This window comes from Lampris incognitus, chromosome 2, assembly GCF_029633865.1.
Source record: "Lampris incognitus isolate fLamInc1 chromosome 2, fLamInc1.hap2, whole genome shotgun sequence".
Classification (NCBI taxonomy): Eukaryota; Metazoa; Chordata; class Actinopteri; order Lampriformes; family Lampridae; genus Lampris; species Lampris incognitus.
This window is the reverse complement of record NC_079212.1, coordinates 972,558-992,781: the sequence shown is the minus strand read 5'-3', so window position 1 is coordinate 992,781 and position 20,224 is coordinate 972,558. Positions and strand designations below refer to the sequence as shown.

At 46.1% G+C, this 20,224-nt stretch overlaps 1 protein-coding gene across 1 annotated transcript in view; it reads left to right on the top strand.

Moving 5' to 3' along the window:
* The window catches only part of LOC130107731 (plexin A3-like), a 21,444-nt gene extending 1,459 nt beyond the window's left edge, over positions 1 to 19,985 (top strand). Inside the window, exons 4-9 of the mRNA XM_056274458.1 lie at positions 6,427 to 6,462; positions 7,696 to 8,180; positions 9,989 to 10,153; positions 15,830 to 16,012; positions 19,737 to 19,779; positions 19,954 to 19,985. Coding sequence (XP_056130433.1) covers positions 6,427 to 6,462; positions 7,696 to 8,180; positions 9,989 to 10,153; positions 15,830 to 16,012; positions 19,737 to 19,779; positions 19,954 to 19,985 — 944 coding nt within the window. The remainder of the gene's footprint in view (positions 1 to 6,426; positions 6,463 to 7,695; positions 8,181 to 9,988; positions 10,154 to 15,829; positions 16,013 to 19,736; positions 19,780 to 19,953) is intronic.
* The last annotated feature ends 239 nt before the right edge of the window (positions 19,986 to 20,224 follow it).

Below are 20,224 nucleotides of genomic sequence, written 5' to 3'. Positions count from 1 at the left end.
GGAGGTCCCCCGTCCATTTGTCAAATGTGGGGTTATACAAGGACTGCCAACAGCATTTTGGGGAAGAATTGGGGCCAAAAAAACTCAGTTCATCTTGACACCTTTGTCACTTTCAGAGAGAGCATAAGTGTGACACTTTAACACAGGAGTAGTAAGTAAGCTGCTTTCTTACCCACAGTCTCAAATTCCCCCAACCCCGGAATTCTGAAAAACAGAAAACTCTCCTCCTCCTCCTCCTCCTCCTCCTCCTCCTCTTGCTACTCCCCAACAACAGGAGAGACAGTCAGAGAGGGAAATACGTACTCATATTCATCGTCCCACAGAGTATGACACAGTATGGTTCTCAGCAGACATTTTGAGGGGCCCTGGCAGGGATGCACAGGCCTCTTCCACCAACCTGTGCCATAGTCTAAAAGACTTGATTCCAGTCAACTCTGTAAGATGTTCAACAGTTGTCTGGGTAGCGTAGCGGTCTCGTCTGCTGCCTACCAACATGTGGATCGCTGGTTCGAATCCCCGTGTTACCTCTGGCTTGGTCGGGCGTTCCTACCGACACAATTGGCCGTGTCTGTGGGTGGGAAGCCGGATATGGGTATGTGTCCTGGTCACAGCACTAGCGCCTCCTCTGGTCGGTCGGGTCGCCTGTTCAGGGGGGGGGACAGTGTGATCCTCCCATGTGCTATGTCCCCCTGGCGAAACTCCTCACTGTCAGGCGAGAAGAAGCACCTGGCGAATCCACATGTATCGGAGGAGTTATGTGGTAGTCTGCAGCCCTCCCCGGATCAGCAGAGGGGGTGGAGCAGAGACCGGGTTGGCTTGGCGAGTGGGGTAATTGGCCAAGTACAATTGGGGAGAAAAAGGGGGGAAATTAAAAAAAGATATTCAACAGTTGTTTTCATGAGCTGGCCCAGCTTGACACACTTTAACCTCACGCAAGCTTGACCCCAGGCTAACAGATGACAAAACCTGGGAGATTATTATTATTACCCCCCCCCCCTTTTTCTCCCCAATTGTATCCGGCCAATTGCCCCACTCTTCTGAACCTTCCCGGTCTCTGCTCCACCCCCTCTGCCGATCCGGGGAGGGCTGCAGACTACCACATACCTCCTCCGATACACGTGTAGTCGCCAGCCACTTCTTTTCACCTGACAGTGAGGAGTTTCACCAGGGGGACGTAGTGCGTGGGAGGATCACGCTATTCCCCCAGTTCCCCCTCCCCCCGAACAGGCGCCCCGATCAACCAGAGGAGGCACTAGTGCAGTAACCAGGACACATACCCACATCCAGCTTCCCACCCGCAGACACGGCCAATTGTGCCTGTAGTGACGCCCGACCAAGCCAGAGGTAACATGGGGGTTCGAACCAGGATCCCCGTGTTGGTAGGCAACGGAATAGACTGCTACACTGCCTGGATGCCCTATAACCTGGGAGATTATTAAAACATTACAAAACTATGGCTTCTCAAGAATCCACATTCCTGGTGTCGTAAAGGGTGCTTGGTGGAAACTGAAAATCTGCCTGTAAGGTTCACAACCTCAGGCTGGAGCAGAAACAGCTGCTTATCGTAACCAAGTCACCAGCTCTCTTCAGTAACAATCGAGCCATGTCTTGTCAGCTGAGTCTAACGTTTTATAACCGTCTCTGTGCAGTCTGGAGTCTGAATAATGTTATCCTGGAAGGGATGCCCATGAGGCCTTGTCCTCCCTCATGTACCGATGGGTACAATGCAGCTGCCTTAATCCAGTGTTGACATGACCAGAAAAAAAATCCACATTGGTCTTCTGGATTTCCTCAATAAAGGCCCCTTGGTGGAGGTGGGACTATCAGTCTGTGTCATAGGGTCGAACCAACAAAGGTATTGACAGCCAGAACCCTTCCCTGATAAGAAAGCTGAAGTAGCAACCGTTTCCATTTAGACAGCCTGGCACACACGTTCCCCACTACACCCTCCAAATTTTGCTTTTGAAAGAAAGCCCTTTGTTCCTCTGAACACACCTAAATCCTTCATCCCTGTCCTCCCCCACCTAAGACCCCCCTGTCAGACTGGGAGAATTCCTCTCTTCACTGACCAACCTGCAAAGTCTCACTCTTTTCCCAGTTAACTTTGATAGAGGAGACCTTTCATACAGCCCCAAACATTGAATTAAAAACCCTACATCACTGTAATCTTTTAAGAAAACATTTATGTCATCTTTATATGCTGATACCACCAACGTGGGACTGTGTGGAAACCCCGGTAGGGAGAGCCCTGTCAATTTAAGCTTGTCTATTTGAAAATGGTTCAATAGCCAGTGAGTACAGTTGTGCAGATATTGGACAGCCTTGTCTAATTCCTCTCTGAACAGGAACTAAACCACTTAACCCCCCACTCACCTTAACTATACACAACACACCCTTAGATAACAACCCCAGCCATGTCAGAAAACCCTCCCCAATACCAAATCCCCTCAAAGTAGAAAATAAAAACACATGGTCAACACGATCAAAAACTTTCCCCTGGTCTAGAGTTAAAATACAACATCAAGATTATACAAATTACAAATATTCAAAACATCTCTCATTAAAAAAGGATTATCCATAACGGATCTCTCTGGCACACAGTAAGACTGATCTTTATGGATCTGCAAATCTCAAAAAAAAAGTCTGTTGGCCAGGACTTTGGAACATTTTTTTTAGACTGTGTAGAAGAGTACAACAGGTCTGCAGTTTTTAATGAGGGCCAAGTCTCCTTAGGAAGGAGAGAGAACGAGAGCTGCAAAGCCACAGGACACTGGTAATAGGCTTGTCTGAGCCCGTTCCTGCAGCACATCCTATAGGTCAACACCCAAATAACCCCAGAGGCTTTTATAAAAGTCTGCAGGCAACCCATCTTTACCGGGAGCCCGACCAGGCACCACCTGTCCCACAGCAGTGATGAGTTCCTCCAGGGAGATGCCTAAAAGTTGAATCAGTTCCTAACAGTATAGTGTATACTGTTAAGTGCTGGGAGGATTGCCATGACTTGTACATCGGGGAAACCAAACAGACGCTGGTGAAGGGGATAGCACAACACAGAAGAGCTACCTCGCCAGGCCAGGACTCCTCAGTCTACATCCATCCACAGGCCAGTGGCCACTCTTTCAAGGATGAAGATGTGTACATCCTTGAGAGGGGAAAATGCTGGTTTGAATGGGGAGTCAAAAAAGCCATCTATGTGAAGAAGGAATGACCATCCCTGAACCGAGGAGGGGAGCAATGAGTAAATCTGTCACCATCTCACAATGCTGTGATTGCAGCCATTCCCCAATCCTCTGTGAATAGTACACATGGCCATTGTAACTCTAGTTAATGGTCACGGCATTTGCATATGAAACCAACCACCGGTTTTGGCTGTTATGCAGCTGTGCATAAGGTTATGTGTATAAGGTTGGGATACCTGCAATCAGCTGAAGCTGTCAAATTCACATAGATGGGTGATGAAACGTTTCTCCCTCTAAACTTTGTGTCCAGCTGAACTGATTCAACTTTATGCGATTTCCTTACCTGGATTAATAAGCATGCATCAAGACCTCCAGGGAGATGTTTGCATCCATAGCAGATTGCTTATTTCCCAGCTGAGGCAGCCCCTGAAGAAGTTCAGCGGCATACCCCTTTTCACAGCCCTCCACCCTGTAGAGGGGCATTGTAGAAAACCTCTGCATGCTTCCTCATCACAGCTGGATTGGTGACTTTGCTACCTGGTAGGTGGATACCAGCCATCTGCTTGGTCTGGGAGACAGACTTCTCTAGGCTGAAGAAAAAGGAGGTGGTAGCATCCATGTCTCTGATGTTTAGACAACATGCTCAAATCAGAGCCCCTTTAGCTCTCCTGCACAGAAATGAGCTCAGCTCCTGTCTCTTCCGCTTAAGCCTAACATTGTTAGGGCTGTTATGAGTGAGAAGACTATTCTCAGTGTCCCTTATTTCCTGCTCTAAGGACTGGATAGCTTCTCTGACCCTGGTTTTATAATGAGCTGTGTACTGCTGACAAAAAAAAGAAGAAGCTTATTTGTGCTTTATCCATCTCCCACCATTCACCATTGACTGAAAACTCAGTTTTCCTGCTCCTCCAGACCTCCCAAAAAACAACAACAAAAAAACCCAAACTTTTCACAAAAAGTGTTCTATTGTAATAGTTTTACATCAAAGTGTCAGTAAGCGCTACATGTTATTTTAGAGAAACGTGTATCTACAGTGACAAGGTTGTGATCAGTAAAACCTCCCGGGTGAATGAAACGTTCAGTAACCTACTGCTAAGTCTGTCTTGATGCATGCTGAATACTTCAGGTAAGAAAACCAAAGAAGGTTGATGCAGTGCATCTGCATTCAACACTTATTGACAGATACGTTTCATCCCTCAACTAAGTGACGTCTTCAGTCTCACCTGACTGCAGGTATCCCCACCCCTTATAAACAATACAGTTGTCAAGACCAACAAAATAGGGTTGTGACCATTATCTAGCGTTTCAGTGGCCATGTCTAGTCGTTGGTTTCGGTCATTATACAACTGTATTGTTTATAAGGGCGGGACACCTGCAGTCAGGTGAGACTGAAGAGGTCACTTAGCTGAGTAATCAAACATATCTGTCAATAAACGTTGTGTCCACATGAACTGATACAACCTTCTTTGACTACTGCTAAATCTGTGTGATATGTAAACCCTATCTAATCTGGTTTCACTAACCCTACCACCTGAAACCTTTACCCATGTGTACTATCTAACCTGTGGATGCTTAACCCTCCATACAGCTATTACACCTTGACTGGGTGACTAGCCGTGATAAAATAGTGGGTGAGTGTAGGTGAGGTTCTTCACGTGTTGTGTCTATTGTGAAATCTGTTGTGCAATTCAAATCTCCCCCATCACAATACAATCCCTTGGATCACATTGCTGTAATGCATCCTTCATTTTTTTTAAATGTTTAGTCTGTCTGAGCCCTGGTTAGGAGCATATACATTAATAAAACAGAAAACAAGCCCATTTATTTCTGCCCTGACCACCCTCCCTTTCACTACCTCTGTGTTGGATATTATATTTACACATAACCCTCATGAAAAAAGAATTGCTGCTCCTGTGCTGAAATGTGTCCCATTGCTAAGGAAATACTGACCCTTCCACCATAAACCTCATTCTGCTTCATTTGTGCCATCACTGTGTACTTCCTGTAATGATACTAGATCTAGTCCTTTCTGGTGACACATTTCAGGAACTATAGCTGTCCTCTGTCTATCCCTCCCACCATTAATATTTAGAGACCAAACCCTCAACCCTGCATCAAAAAAGAGAGTGAAAACAGAGAGGCAGAAAGAAAGAAAATAGTAAAAGAAACACCCAGTGCAACAAATTCATCCCTGTCTTCTACCTGCACTGCACTCAGAACAGCTAGGCTGTCATCTGCTGCTGTATTATGCTTAAAATGCTTGCAGCAAACAGTTGCACTCACTAAACCATCATCATCATTGGTGGTCACTCAGGGTCAAGTATGGTTGTCCTCCCTCTAGGTCCTTGTGAGTCTTCAAGTGGTGTAGAGGCTGATTCTGGAGCCACATATTTTGGGGCAATGTGAGCAGGGGTGTGAAGAGGTGGCTGAGGATGTGGATTGGGCCTTTCTGGTAACTCGCTCCTTTCTGAGTCTGTGCCTGTTTTCAGCAGCACCGTGGAGGTCGTGGTTGTAGCACTCAGCACCCTCACAGACAGCCAGTCTCCAGGCCTCCTTGTGTTTTGCTGCTTGTTCCCAGGTGTTGAGGTCGATGCCAGACCTTTTGATGTGGGCCTTGATGTTGTCTTCATATCACTTCTTCTGTCCTCCTGGGGCACGGTGTCCTGTCACGAGCTGAGAGTAAAGGACTTGTTTCAGGCCAGTCCATCTCAGCTGATGTTGTGCGATGGTGGCAGTTATAGTAGGCATGTTGGCCTCCTTGAGGATGCTGAAGTTATCCTCCCAGCTGATCTTAAGGATCTTCCTGAGGTATCACTGTTGGTATGTCTCAAGTGCCTGCAGGTGCCTGCTATATGTGGTCCAGGTTTCTGACCCATACAGTAGGGTTGGAAGCACTGCCGCTTTGTATACCAGAACTTTTGCTCTGGCCTGGAGGTCATGGTTTTCAAAAACCCTTTTACTCAATCTTGAGAAGGCCCGGCTGGCACAACTGAGATGATGGTGTATTTGAATGGCAATGTTGGCTTTGGAGGAGAGAAGGCTGCCAAGACATGGGAACTGTTCCATGTTTTTGAGTCTGGTGTTGTCTACGGAGATGGGTGGAGGCAGAGCAGGTATAATTCTGTTGGGTGGGGGTTGGTAGAGGATATGGGTCTTTTTTATGTGAATGGCCAGGCCTAGCTGCTTGTATGTCTTTACAAAGGCCCCCAGGATGCTGTGTAGTTCCTCTTCTATGAGGGATACCAAGGTGTTGTCATCAGTGTACTGCAGCTCAATGATGGATGTGGTGGTGGTTTTACCTTTAACCCTGAATCAGTTAATGTTCAGAAGATTCCCATCAGTTCTGTACATAGTTTTGACTCCCTGAGGCAGATTGGGACCTGTGAGGTGGAGGATGGTGGCAATGAAGACAGAGAACAGGGTTGGGGCAATGGCACAGCCTTATTTAACTTCTGTGTGGACCTAGGAGGATTTTGTCTCATCTCCATGACTGCTGAGTACTTTAGCTAATATATTGTCATGTAGTAGTCATCACCAAACACACTCACACATGCCCAATTCCCAGCATGCAACAGCAGAGAGAGAGAGAGTGAGAGAGAGAGAGCAGTGCCAGTTCGTAAAGAGCAGTGCCAGTTAATAAAAAAAAAAATCCCATTATCATTGATGATAAATGATGGTGATGGTGATACCTGACAGTTTAAATGATAATGGAGACAGATTACTCTACTAGTTTGCAATAGGACTATTTGAACAGATATAAAGATGGCGACACTGACAACACACCATGTGTCATCACCATGTGATGTCAGCAAAACTGAACAATCAAAATGTATTTGTCTGCAAACCATAAAGAAAATCCACCTATGACATGTTCAGATTCACACAGACACAGTTTCATTATTTAACACAGATCGCATGCTTAAGTCATTGATTCCTGAGGCGGTGTGGGTAGGCCATGTGTAGAAGCATCAGTGAAGCAGAAAAAAGACCGTTTTCCATTGAAACAGGTTCTTTGGAACAAACTTTAACCCTCAATGATGTGCAAAAATTACCAGAGTTCCTAAATATGAAATGTAAATTATAATATGTGTCTCAGAACTCGAGATATGGATGACTCCCCACTGTGAAAGATGGAAGTCTAGACTTGTTAGTCAACAACTCTCTGCCTGTCTCCATTGCCAAGATGGCGGCCGAGTGAAACGGCTTCTGTGGAGAGACTTTGGTGATGGATAGAGACGTGAGACCAAAACATAACAACGAACAGCAGAAATGAACATTTAAACCAGAATATATGAGATGGCAGGTTGTTCCTACAGATGTAGGTGAAGATTAATAAAGGAAATCATGGTTTATTCATCTCCTTTCAAAATAAAGTTTTTAAACAAATGATTAACTTGAAGCCATTCTTTACATCAAGGAGATGACATTCATATTTAATGTCTGTCTCCCCCAGGCGTGGTTGTAGGGGACGACAATGGGACATTGGATCCCAGGAAGAAGAAGGCTGTGAAGGGAGGGAGCCGTCTGTTTATCGGCGCCGCAATTGATGGAAAATCTGAATATTTCCCGACACTGTCGAGCCGGAAGCTGGTGGAGGACGAGGAGAACGTCAACATGTTCTCTCTGGTCTACCAGGACGAGTTTGTCTCCTCACAGATCAAAATCCCCTCTGACACGCTGTCCCTCTATCCTGCCTTTGACATCTACTACGTCTATGGCTTCTCCAGCCGGACGTACGTCTACTTCCTGACGCTGCAGCTGGACACGCAGCTGACCCAGATGGATGCTGCCGGTGAGAAGTTTTTTACCTCCAAGATCGTGCGGATGTGCTCCAATGATACTGAGTTTTATTCCTACGTGGAGTTCCCGCTGGGCTGCACCAAGGACGGGGTGGAGTACCGACTGGTCCAGGCCGCCTACAAACAGAAGCCGGGCCGCCGGCTTGCGCAGGCGCTGGGTCTTTTTGAGGACGACGATGTCCTCTTTGTCGTCTTCTCCCAGGTTAGTTTGTCCATACTTCATCCCTTTCTTCTTTTCTGCTGTGGAATGGGTTGTAGTGATTGGCTCATTCACAGGGGGTATACAGTACTAGTACAGTACTATAACTGTACTAGTATGGTTATAGTACTCTACTCAGTGAACACTGTTGGTATAGTTAGAACTACTCAGCTGGTTAACCACCTGTGTTTTTAAATGGGCAAATCTGACTGATCTACTTTTTAATCAGTACCCTTCAGGAACACCTATGGATATTTACTAGTCACATCATGATATTTACTAGTCATGCTATATTTACTAGTCACATCATGATATTTACTAGTCATGTATAGTTACTAGTCACATCATGAAATTTACTAGTCATACTGTAGTTACTAGTCACATCATGATATTTACTAGTCATATATAGTTACTAGTCACATCATGATATTTACTAGTCATATATAGTTACTAGTCACATCATGATATTTGCTAGTCATACTATAGTTACTGGTCACATCTTGATATTTATTACTCATACTATACTAGTCACATCATGATATTTATTAGTCATATTATATTTACTAGTCACATCATTATATACACTAGTCATAGTATATTTACTAGTCACACATCATGATATTTACTAGTCATACGATATTTACTAGTCAAATTATATTTACTGGTTATATTTACCAGTCACATGTGATATTTACTAGTCACATTTCTACTAGTTGATGATGATTTGTAGTCATGATGCTGTATCCCTGAGTCAGATTGTATTTACTAGTCATTATGGTGTTTACTAGTCACATTATACTTCAGGAAAGGCGATATGATACATGACATATAGATAAACATCAATATGGACCGGTGCCACCGTGGCTCATTCTGCTCTCTGAGTATTTCCAATCTGTTTACATTGGACAGTGGAGTTGTCAGATGGTCTGTGTGTTTTGCTGTAGCTTTACAGAACAAGTCTAATTTTTAGGATGTTTTCAAGAAAACTATGACAGTCAGCCAGCCAGCCAGCCAGCCAGTCAGTGAATCAGTGAGTCAGCCAGCCAGCCAGCCAGCCAGCCAGTCAGCCAGCCAGACAGCCAGCCAGCCAGTCAGTGAATCAGTGAGTCAGCCAGCCAGCCAGCCAGTCAGTGAGTCAGCCAGCCAGTCAGTCAGTCAGTCAGTCAGCCAGTCAGCCAGCCAGCCAGCCAGCCAGTCAGTCAGTCAGTGAATCAGTGAGTCAGCCAGCCAGCCAGCCAGTCAGTGAATCAGTGAGTCAGCCAGCCAGCCAGCCAGTCAGTGAGTCAGCCAGCCAGTCAGTCAGTCAGTCAGTCAGTCAGCCAGTCATCCAGCCAGCCAGTCAGCCAGCCAGCCAGCCAGCCAGCCAGCCAGCCAGTCAGTCAGTGAGTCAGTCAGTTGACGGCACTCTGTGATCTGGAGTGTCTGATGTTTAACATTTGAAAAAAAAGGACTTCAGCTCTGCCGTTGCATGTTTCTAATCAATGGACAGCAAACCCACCGGTTAATTATGCAGCAGTGCTTGTGTCTGTCTGTTTGTTACTGGAGCTCAGCTGCCTTGCTCAAAGGACACCAGTGGCCCAAGTTTTACCTGCTGGTTTTATGATCTGAACTCAAACCTAATCTCTGATCTCTACACCTGTTAGAAACTGTGTGTGTGTGTGTGTGTGTGTGTGTGTGCGCGCGCCCGTGTGTGTGTGTGTGTGTGTGCGCCCGTGTGTGCATCCGTGTGTGTGTTTGTGTGTGTGTGTGTGTGTGTTGTGTGTCTCCAGAGCTGGTTGTGATGTAAAGTGTTGTTGTGTTTGTGCTGTCAGGGTCAGAAGAACCGGTCCAACCCGCCTAGAGAGACGGTTCTGTGTCTGTTCACTCTGCACCACATCAACCTGGCCATGAGGGAGAGGATCCGCTCCTGCTACCGAGGAGAAGGCAAACTGTCCCTGCCGTGGCTGCTCAACAAGGAGCTGCCCTGCATACACACAGTCAGTACTCCTCTCCCACCTCACCTGTGTGTGTGTGTGTGTCTTCCTATATAAGCTGTAGAAATCCCTGCACCTGTTACATGTGACGTGGTGGATGTTACTGCTGGCACTCTGCAGCAGTCTGCAAATTCCCACGAATACACACACACACACACACACACTCACACACACACACACACACACACACACACACACACACACACACACACACACAGAATGTAAACAGTCAGACACATGATATGCTGGTCCTTCATGGATCATATCATACATGACAGCTCTTCCTTCTACAAGCACAGCCTTCCTGGCCTTTTAAATGTCAACCTGTCAGCCATCACCTTATCAGACCTGTCAGTCTGGTGAAACAACTCATCACTCATCAGACCTGTCAGTCCGGTGAAACATCTCATCACTTATCAGACCTGTCGTCTGGTGAAACTTCTCATCACTTATCAGACCTGTCAGTCTGGTGAAACATCTCATCACTTATCAGACCTGTCAGTCTGGTGAAACATCTCATCACTTATCAGACCTGTCAGTCTGGTGAACATGTCATCACTTATCAGACCTTTCAATCTGGTGAAACATGTCATCACTTATCAGACCTGCCAGTCTGGTGAAACTTGTCATCACTTATCGGACCTGTCAGTCTGGTGAAACATGTCTTCACTTATGTGACCTGCCAGTCTGGTGAAACATGCCCTCACTTATCAGACCTGTCAGTCTGGTGAAACATCTCATCACTTATCAGACCTGTCAGTCTGGTGAAACTTCTCATCACTTATCAGACCTGTCAGTCTGGTGAAACATCTCATCACTTATCAGACCTGTCAGTCTGGTGAAACATCTCATCACTTATCAGACCTGTCAGTCTGGTGAACATGTCATCACTTATCAGACCTTTCAATCTGGTGAAACATGTCATCACTTATCAGACCTGCCAGTCTGGTGAAACTTGTCATCACTTATCGGACCTGTCAGTCTGGTGAAACATGTCTTCACTTATGTGACCTGCCAGTCTGGTGAAACATGCCCTCACTTATCAGACCTGTCAGTCTGGTGAAACATCTCATCACTTATCAGACCTGTCAGTCTGTTGAAACATGTCATCACTTATGAGACCTTTCAATCTGGTGAAACATGTCATCACTTATCAGACCTCTCAGTCTGGTGAAACATCTCATCACTTATCAGACCTGTCAGTCTGGTGAAACTTGTCATCACTTCTCAGACCTGTCAATCTGGTGAAACATGTCATCACTTATCAGACCTGTCAGTTTGGTGAAACAACTCATCACTCATCAGACCTGTCAGTCTGGTGAAACATCGCATCACTTATCAGACCTGTTGTCTCGTGAAACTTCTCATCACTTATCAGACCTGTCGTCTGGTGAAGCTTCTCATCACTTATCAGACCCGCCAGTCTGGTGAAACATCTCATCACTTATCAGACCTGTCGTCTGGTGAAACTTCTCATCACTTATCAGACCTGTCAGTCTGGTGAAACATCTCATCACTTATCAGACCTGCCAGTCTGGTGAAACTTGTCATCACTTATCAGACCTGTCAGTCTGGTGAAACATCTCATCACTTATCAGACCTGTCAGTCTGGTGAACATGTCATCACTTATCAGACCTTTCAATCTGGTGAAACATGTCATCACTTATCTGACCTGCCAGTCTGGTGAAACTTGTCATCACTTATCGGACCTGTCAGTCTGGTGAAACATGTCTTCACTTATGTGACCTGCCAGTCTGGTGAAACATGCCCTCACTTATCAGACCTGTCAGTCTGGTGAAACATCTCATCACTTATCAGACCTGTCAGTCTGTTGAAACATGTCATCACTTATGAGACCTTTCAATCTGGTGAAACATGTCATCACTTATCAGACCTCTCAGTCTGGTGAAACATCTCATCACTTATCAGACCTGTCAGTCTGGTGAAACTTGTCATCACTTATCAGACCTGTCAATCTGGTGAAACATGTCATCACTTATCAGACCTGCCAGTCTGGTGAAACATATCATCACTTATCAGACCTGTCAGTCTGGTGAAACATCTCATCACTTATCAGACCTGTCAATCTGGTGAAACATGTCATCACGTATCAGACCTACCAGTCTGGTGAAACATGTCATCACTTATCAGACCTGTCAGTCTGGTGAAACATTTTTCATCACTTATTAGACCTGTCAGTCTGGTGAAACACGTCATCCCTTATCAGACCTGCCAGTCTAGTGAAACATTTCATCACTTATTAGACCTGTCAGTCTGGTGAAACATGTCATCACTTATCTGACCTGCCAGTCTGGTGAAACTTGTCATCACTTCTCAGACCTGTCAATCTGGTGAAACATGTCATCACTTATCAGACCTGTCAGTTTGGTGAAACAACTCATCACTCATCAGACCTGTCAGTCTGGTGAAACATCGCATCACTTATCAGACCTGTTGTCTCGTGAAACTTCTCATCACTTATCAGACCTGTCGTCTGGTGAAGCTTCTCATCACTTATCAGACCCGCCAGTCTGGTGAAACATCTCATCACTTATCAGACCTGTCGTCTGGTGAAACTTCTCATCACTTATCAGACCTGTCAGTCTGGTGAAACATCTCATCACTTATCAGACCTGCCAGTCTGGTGAAACTTGTCATCACTTATCAGACCTGTCAGTCTGGTGAAACATCTCATCACTTATCAGACCTGTCAGTCTGGTGAACATGTCATCACTTATCAGACCTTTCAATCTGGTGAAACATGTCATCACTTATCTGACCTGCCAGTCTGGTGAAACTTGTCATCACTTATCGGACCTGTCAGTCTGGTGAAACATGTCTTCACTTATGTGACCTGCCAGTCTGGTGAAACATGCCCTCACTTATCAGACCTGTCAGTCTGGTGAAACATCTCATCACTTATCAGACCTGTCAGTCTGTTGAAACATGTCATCACTTATGAGACCTTTCAATCTGGTGAAACATCTCATCACTTATCAGACCTCTCAGTCTGGTGAAACATCTCATCACTCATCAGACCTGTCAGTCTGGTGAAACATGTCATCACTTACCAGACCTCTCAGTCTGGTGAAACATCTCATCACTCATCAGACCTCTCAGTCTGGTGAAACATCTCATCACTTATCAGACCTGTCAGTCTGGTGAAACATCTCATCACTTATCAGACCTGTCAATCTGGTGAAACATGTCATCACGTATCAGACCTGCCAGTCTGGTGAAACATGTCATCACTTATCAGACCTGTCAGTCTGGTGAAACATTTTTCATCACTTATTAGACCTGTCAGTCTGGTGAAACACGTCATCCCTTATCAGACCTGCCAGTCTAGTGAAACATTTCATCACTTATTAGACCTGTCAGTCTGGTGAAACATGTCATCACTTATCAGACCTGCCAGTCTGGTGAAACATTTCATCACTTATTAGACCTGTCAGTCTGGTGAAACATCTCATTACTTATCAGACCTGTCATTCTGGTGAAACATCTCATTACTTATCAGACCTGTCAGTCTGGTGAAACATCTCATCACTTATCAGACCTCTCAGTCTGGTGAAACATCTCATCACTTATCAGACCTCTCAGTCTGGTGAAACATCTCATCACTCATCAGACCTGTCAGTCTGGTGAAACATGTCATCACTTACCAGACCTCTCAGTCTGGTGAAACATCTCATCACTCATCAGACCTCTCAGTCTGGTGAAACATCTCATCACTCATCAGACCTGTCAGTCTGGTGAAACATCTCATCACTTATCAGACCTCTCAGTCTGGTGAAACATCTCATCACTCATCAGACCTGTCAGTCTGGTGAAACATGTCATCACTTACCAGACCTCTCAGTCTGGTGAAACATCTCATCACTCATCAGACCTCTCAGTCTGGTGAAACATCTCATCACTCATCAGACCTGTCAGTCTGGTGAAACATCTCATCACTTATCAGACCTCTCAGTCTGGTGAAACATCTCATCACTCATCAGACCTGTCAGTCTGGTGAAACATCTCATCACTTATCTGACGCTCCTAAAATCATATTTTGTCTTTTACATGGAGGAAAACATTCAGCTGTTCATTCTCTTTCTCTTTCACTTCACTTCTCTCCTCTCCTCTCCTCTCTTCTCTCCTCTTCTCTTCTCTTCTCTTCTCTCCTCTTCTCTTCTCTTCTCTTCTCTTCTCTTCTCTTCTCTTCTCTTCTCTTCTCTTCTCTTCTCTTCTCTCCTCTTCACTTCTCTCCTCTCCTCTCCTCTCCTCTCCTCTCCTCTCCTCTCCTCTCCTCTCCTCTCCTCTCCTCTCCTCTCTCCTCTCCTCTCCTCTCTTCTCCTCTCTTCTCCTCTCTTCTCTTCTCTTCTCTCCTCTCCTCTCCTCTCCTCTCCTCTCCTCTCCTCTCCTCTCCTCTCCTCTCCTCTTCTCTTCTCCTCTCCTCTCCTCTCCTCTCCTCTTCTCTTCTCTTCTCTTCTCTTCTCTTCTCTTCTCTTCTCTTCTCTTCTCTTCTCTTCTCTTCTCTTCTCTTCTCTTCTCTTCTCTTCTCTTCTCTTCTCCTCTCCTCTCCTCTCCTCTCCTCTTCTCTTCATGACCCCTCCATCAGCAGTGTTGACCATGTTTCACATGTGTAATGTCTGAAGATGCTGCAGTACTGTCTCTTAACACCAGCTGTGTGTCTGTCTCTCATCACTGTCTCTTAACACCAGCTGTGTGTCTGTCTCTCATCACTGTCTCCTAACACCAGCTGTGTGTCTGTCTCTCATCACTGTCTCCTAACACCAGCTGTGTGTCTGTCTCTCATCACTGTCTCCTAACACCAGCTGTGTGTCTGTCTCTCATCACTGTCTCCTAACACCAGCTGTGTGTCTGTCTCTCATCACTGTCTCTTAACACCAGCTGTGTGTCTGTCTCTCATCACTGTCTCCTAACACCAGCTGTGTGTCTGTCTCTCAGCACTGTCTCCTAACACCAGCTGTATGTCTGTCTCTCAGCACTGTCTCCTAACACCAGCTGTGTGTCTGTCTCTGATCACTGTCTCCTAACACCAGCTGTATGTCTGTCTCTCATCACTGTCTCTTAACACCAGCTGTATGTCTGTCTCTCATCACTGTCTCTTAACACCAGCTGTGTGTCTGTCTCTCATCACTGTCTCTTAACACCAGCTGTGTGTCTGTCTCTCATCACTGTCTCCTAACACCAGCTGTGTGTCTGTCTCTGATCACTGTCTCCTAACACCAGCTGTGTGTCTGTCTCTCATCACTGTCTCTTAACACCAGCTGTGTGTCTGTCTCTCATCACTGTCTCCTAACACCAGCTGTGTGTCTGTCTCTCATCACTGTCTCTTAACACCAGCTGTGTGTCTGTCTCTCATCACTGTCTCCTAACACCAGCTGTGTGTCTGTCTCTCATCACTGTCTCCTAACACCAGCTGTGTGTCTGTCTCTCATCACTGTCTGCTAACACCAGCTGTGTGTCTGTCTCTCATCACTGTCTCCTAACACCAGCTGTGTGTCTGTCTCTCATCACTGTCTCCTAACACCAGCTGTGTGTCTGTCTCTCATCACTGTCTCCTAACACCAGCTGTGTGTCTGTCTCTCATCACTGTCTCCTAACACCAGCTGTATGTCTGTCTCTCATCACTGTCTCCTAACACCAGCTGTGTGTCTGTCTCTCAGCCGAAGCAGATTGGAGATGACTTCTGTGGTCTGGTGCTGAACCAGCCGCTGGGCGGGCTGCATGTGATTGAGGGGACGCCACTATACGAGGACCGGACGGAGGGCATGGGCGCCGTGGCGGCGTACACCTACGGAGAACACACCGTGCTGTTTGTGGGAACACGAAGTGGACAGTTGAAGAAGGTAGAGAGAGAGAGAGAGAGAGAGAGAGAGAGAGAGAGAGAGAGAGAGAGAGAGAGAGAGAGTGGCTGTGTGTGCATTTTAAAAGCTGTTGTGGGATAATCTACATGTTCACATGTTGTTTTGAGGATCCATTGTCTCGGTTTCACTGTCTGCTCAACTCCTGCTGTTGCAGACCTGCCAACATGTACGCACTTCTCGTACTCAGCACGCATTTTGACCCTTAAGTACGCTTGTACGATTCACTGCTCTCCAGGTACGCATTTTGTTGCATCTTGCATTTCGCCGGTTTCAGTTTATGCATTCTGTGAAGTTGATTCTGCCGCTGAGCCACAGCAATCTATGTACGTGGAGTGAAAGCTTTCGGCCAATCAGAGCGCAGTATTTGAACCCGCTCGCCCACCTGCCCCTCCTAGCAAATGCTTCGCGCGTTCAATTCAATTCAGTGCCTCTGCCTCAAGCAAGATCCCTCTTCGGCCGCTTGCTCATCACTGCTATTCGCCTGCATCCCTGTTTCTCACCATTCTAGGTCAGTGGTTCTCACCAATGCAAACAGCATTGAAAAGATAATAAGTTACCGTTCATCTCTACGATGTCGTGTGTGTGTTGCAAATAGTAGGCTAACCGTCACGTTTCCCCGAATCCATTAGCCCACAGACAAAAACTGTAGGCTTGCGTGCCATGGAGGAGGAGGAGTTTCAGCTCTTCCAGTCCACCACCTTGAACGATGGTATTCTGACCAAAAGGGCTGATGACGCTTGCACAGAACTAGGTTTGATGGAGTCAGGAGGGAGGAAACTTTTTGAAAAGCTCTCCACTGTAATGCTTGGTGTGTGTTCGATTTTTCACAGTAATGTAGACTGTGAAAGGATCTTCAGCTTGGTCACTAAAAATAAAACACAATGTCGTGCTAGCCTGAGCACAGAGATGCTCAGTTCTCTCGTGACACGAAAAGTCATGATTGCCTCCAAAGGCAGCACGTGTTACAAAGAGACTTTCAGTGACGCAGTACTTAAAAAAGCCAAATCTGCAACCTTCAACAAGTTGCACTAGTTTCACTATGCATGGAACATTTGAATCTTTTTCGTTGTTTGTTTTTAGCAAACTGATTTTCATATTGATTACTGCTGGTTTTGCACATTTATTTAATGTTTTGATTTATTTATTTACAAAGAATGTCCTCAGTTTACTTTTAGAAGTTTCCATGGGCTATGCCTCCTGTACAACACTTGTACAGCTGTTCTGACAACAAATCTCGATTGGTGAAAGTATATTATGTGTATATTATGTATTATGGTGTTAGGTATCTCAGTGGTGGTGGGTGAGCAACGGTGGAGCGTACATTGGTGGTGGGCTATCAGGTGCGCGCGCGCAGGGGGGTGGTGGTTGGTGTTGGGGGGTAGTACTCATAAAATTTCTTCAAGGTTGGCAGGTCTGCTGTTACTCAAGGGGAGTTATGTATGTAAAGCTTCAGTCCTGAATCTGCTGGTGTTACTGGACCAGTGTGTGTTGTGTGTAGATGTTACTGGACCAGTGTGTGTCCTGTGTGGATGCTGGTGTTACTGGACCAGTGTGTGTTGTGTGTAGATGTTACTGGACCAGTGTGTGTCCTGTGTGGATGCTGGTGTTACTGGACCAGTGTGTGTCCTGTGTGGATGCTGGTGTTATTGGACCAGTGTGTGTTGTGTGTAGATGTTACTGGACCAGTGTGTGTCCCGTGTGGATGCTGGTGTTACTGGACCAGTGTGTGTCCTGTGTAGGTGGTACTGGACCAGTGTGTGTCCTGTGTAGGTTTTACTGGACCAGTGTGTGTCCTGTGTAGGTTTTACTGGACCAGTGTGTGTCTGTGTAGGTGTAGGTGAGGTGGGGGTCTGAGCGCCATTCAGACTGGATGAGTGTGCATCTTAACTTCTGGAGTGATTCTGAATTGCTGGTTCATCTAGAATAGAGTAAGTATCATCTTTCTTGCTTAGCCAGTTGGTACGAGTCTTATTCCAGCTGCTTGAGTATTAGTCCTTTTCTCTATACAGCTGCTGCTGGTTCCTAGTGGGATCTTATTCTAGCTGTGGCTGTCTCATTCTATTTACTTACTTGTCTTATTTACTTATTCTAGCTGTAGCTGTTTTTCACCTAGTGTGCCCTTAAATATTTCTTGTTGCCCAGCTGTTTTGACTTAGTTATCCTTTTAGCTTATAAATATATTCCTTGGTAACTTGTTGTTTGCAGTTTTGATAGTATTGTGTGAGGTTTGATAGAGTTTTACATATGTGTCCAGTTTCTGGGCAACAAGCATATTTTCAGTGTACCTCTTTGCCCAATTGGGTGTTAAGTGGCCAGAGTGTGGCCTGCACTCATGGCAGACAATTAGCAATCAGTGTTCTTTAAATCACTGCTGCTACTTGGAAGGGTCAGCTTCCAAGCCAAGGGCAAACAAGCCGAGGTTGAACGAAGGCTAGAGTGAACAAAGGCAAGTGCGACTTTTTCAAGCCAAGACTTCGTCAAGCACGGACTGTTCTTTTTAGATCTGGTCAGTCTTCTGTATTTTGTGTACCTAGTATAGACTATATGTTTTCTTCGCATTCCTGTCCTTTCCTCTTCCCGGGGCAGGCATAGACGTTGGGTCACTCGTAGGCGCTGTGACCCTACCAATCTCACCTATCCCACTCGCTCCACTCACGTGGAGCAAGTGGTGATGGGAGGGCTCTGGAATTGCCAGTCTGCGGTGCCGAAAGCTGAGTTTATCTCAGGCTACGGATCTTTGCTCTCCCTCAACTTCCTTGCTCTAACTGGGACCTGATCATGCCAGAAAACACTACCACACCCGCAGCTCTGTCTGATGTGTACTCTTTTTCTTACACTCCCAGAGCCTGGAGGTGGGGTGGTGGTACTGGCCTGCTGATCTCCCTGAAATGGAAATACTCTCTTGTTTTCTCCACCCTCTTTTGAATTTCATGCTGTTACTGTCTCTTATCCAGTCAAACTCACCATCGTGGATGTGTACCGCCAACCAGGCTGTTAAGTTTGTTGTTAACTTTTGTTGGTGCCTATAATACAGTTAATACGGTAGCCTGATTTGTTAGTCACTTCTACTGCAGTCTTTACGGTAACCCTCCTGTTAGGAGGAAGGCGCGCTGGGAGTGAAAGGCACTTGTTGAAATATTCGGTAGGCTGTGGCCACTTGCTGTTGAGAGTGCAAATAAAACTCAGTTAAATAAGTACAGTTGTCTTATTTGAAACTAACACAGGCCTCCTTGGTGAGTTTCTGGAGGAGCTTGACACACTTGCCTCGCACTTCCCTGTTGATGACTCTGCATTTATCCTTCTCGGTGACCTCAACATCCACACTAACAAGCTAAATCCTCTCCTCATTTGACCTTGACCTCTCACCCTCTCCTCCTACCCTAAAGGCCGGCAACCAGCTGGAGATTATCTTTACTAGACATTGTTCTATTTCCAATCTCTCTGTTACTCCCCTCCAGCTTGCTGACCACTATTTCATGTCCTACTCTCTCTCCCTCTCTTCACCCCCCTCAGCCCCTTCCCCTACCCACATGGTTTCCACCCGTAGACACCTCCGCTCTCTCTCCGCCACTGATCTTTCTTCCTCTGTTACCTCTATCCTCCCTACACCTGAATATTTCTCTCTCCTACCATCTGACAATGCTACTGATCTTCTTCTCTCTACCCTCTCCTCTTCTCTGGACAATCTCTGTCCCCTCACCTCCAGGCCTGCATGCCCAACTACACCTGCCTCTTGGCTGACCGACTCAGTACGTACTGACAGACGGAGCCCGAGGCTGGCAGAGTGCAAATGGAGAAAAGGCAAACTCCCAGAGGACCTTCTCAACTTCCAATCTCTTCTTTCCACTTTCTCCTCCTTCCTTTCTGCTGCTAAGGCTGCCTTCTATCGCTCTAAAATCCTATCCTCTGCCTCTAATCCTAAGAGACTCTTGGAAACCTTCTCTACACTTCTTAAACCCCCACCTCCTCCGCCTACCTTCTCCCTGATGACTTCGCTAACTTCTTTGACAAGAAGGTAAACGACATCAGATCCTCCTTTTCTCACCACTCAGTTAGTGCTGCTTGCACTATCCCACCCTCTTCACCCTCCCTCACCTCTCCACGTCCCACCTCGCTCCCGACTCACCCCACCACATGCTCCCTTGACCCGGTCCCCTCCCCTCTTCTTCAGTCTATAGCACCTGAACTCCTTCC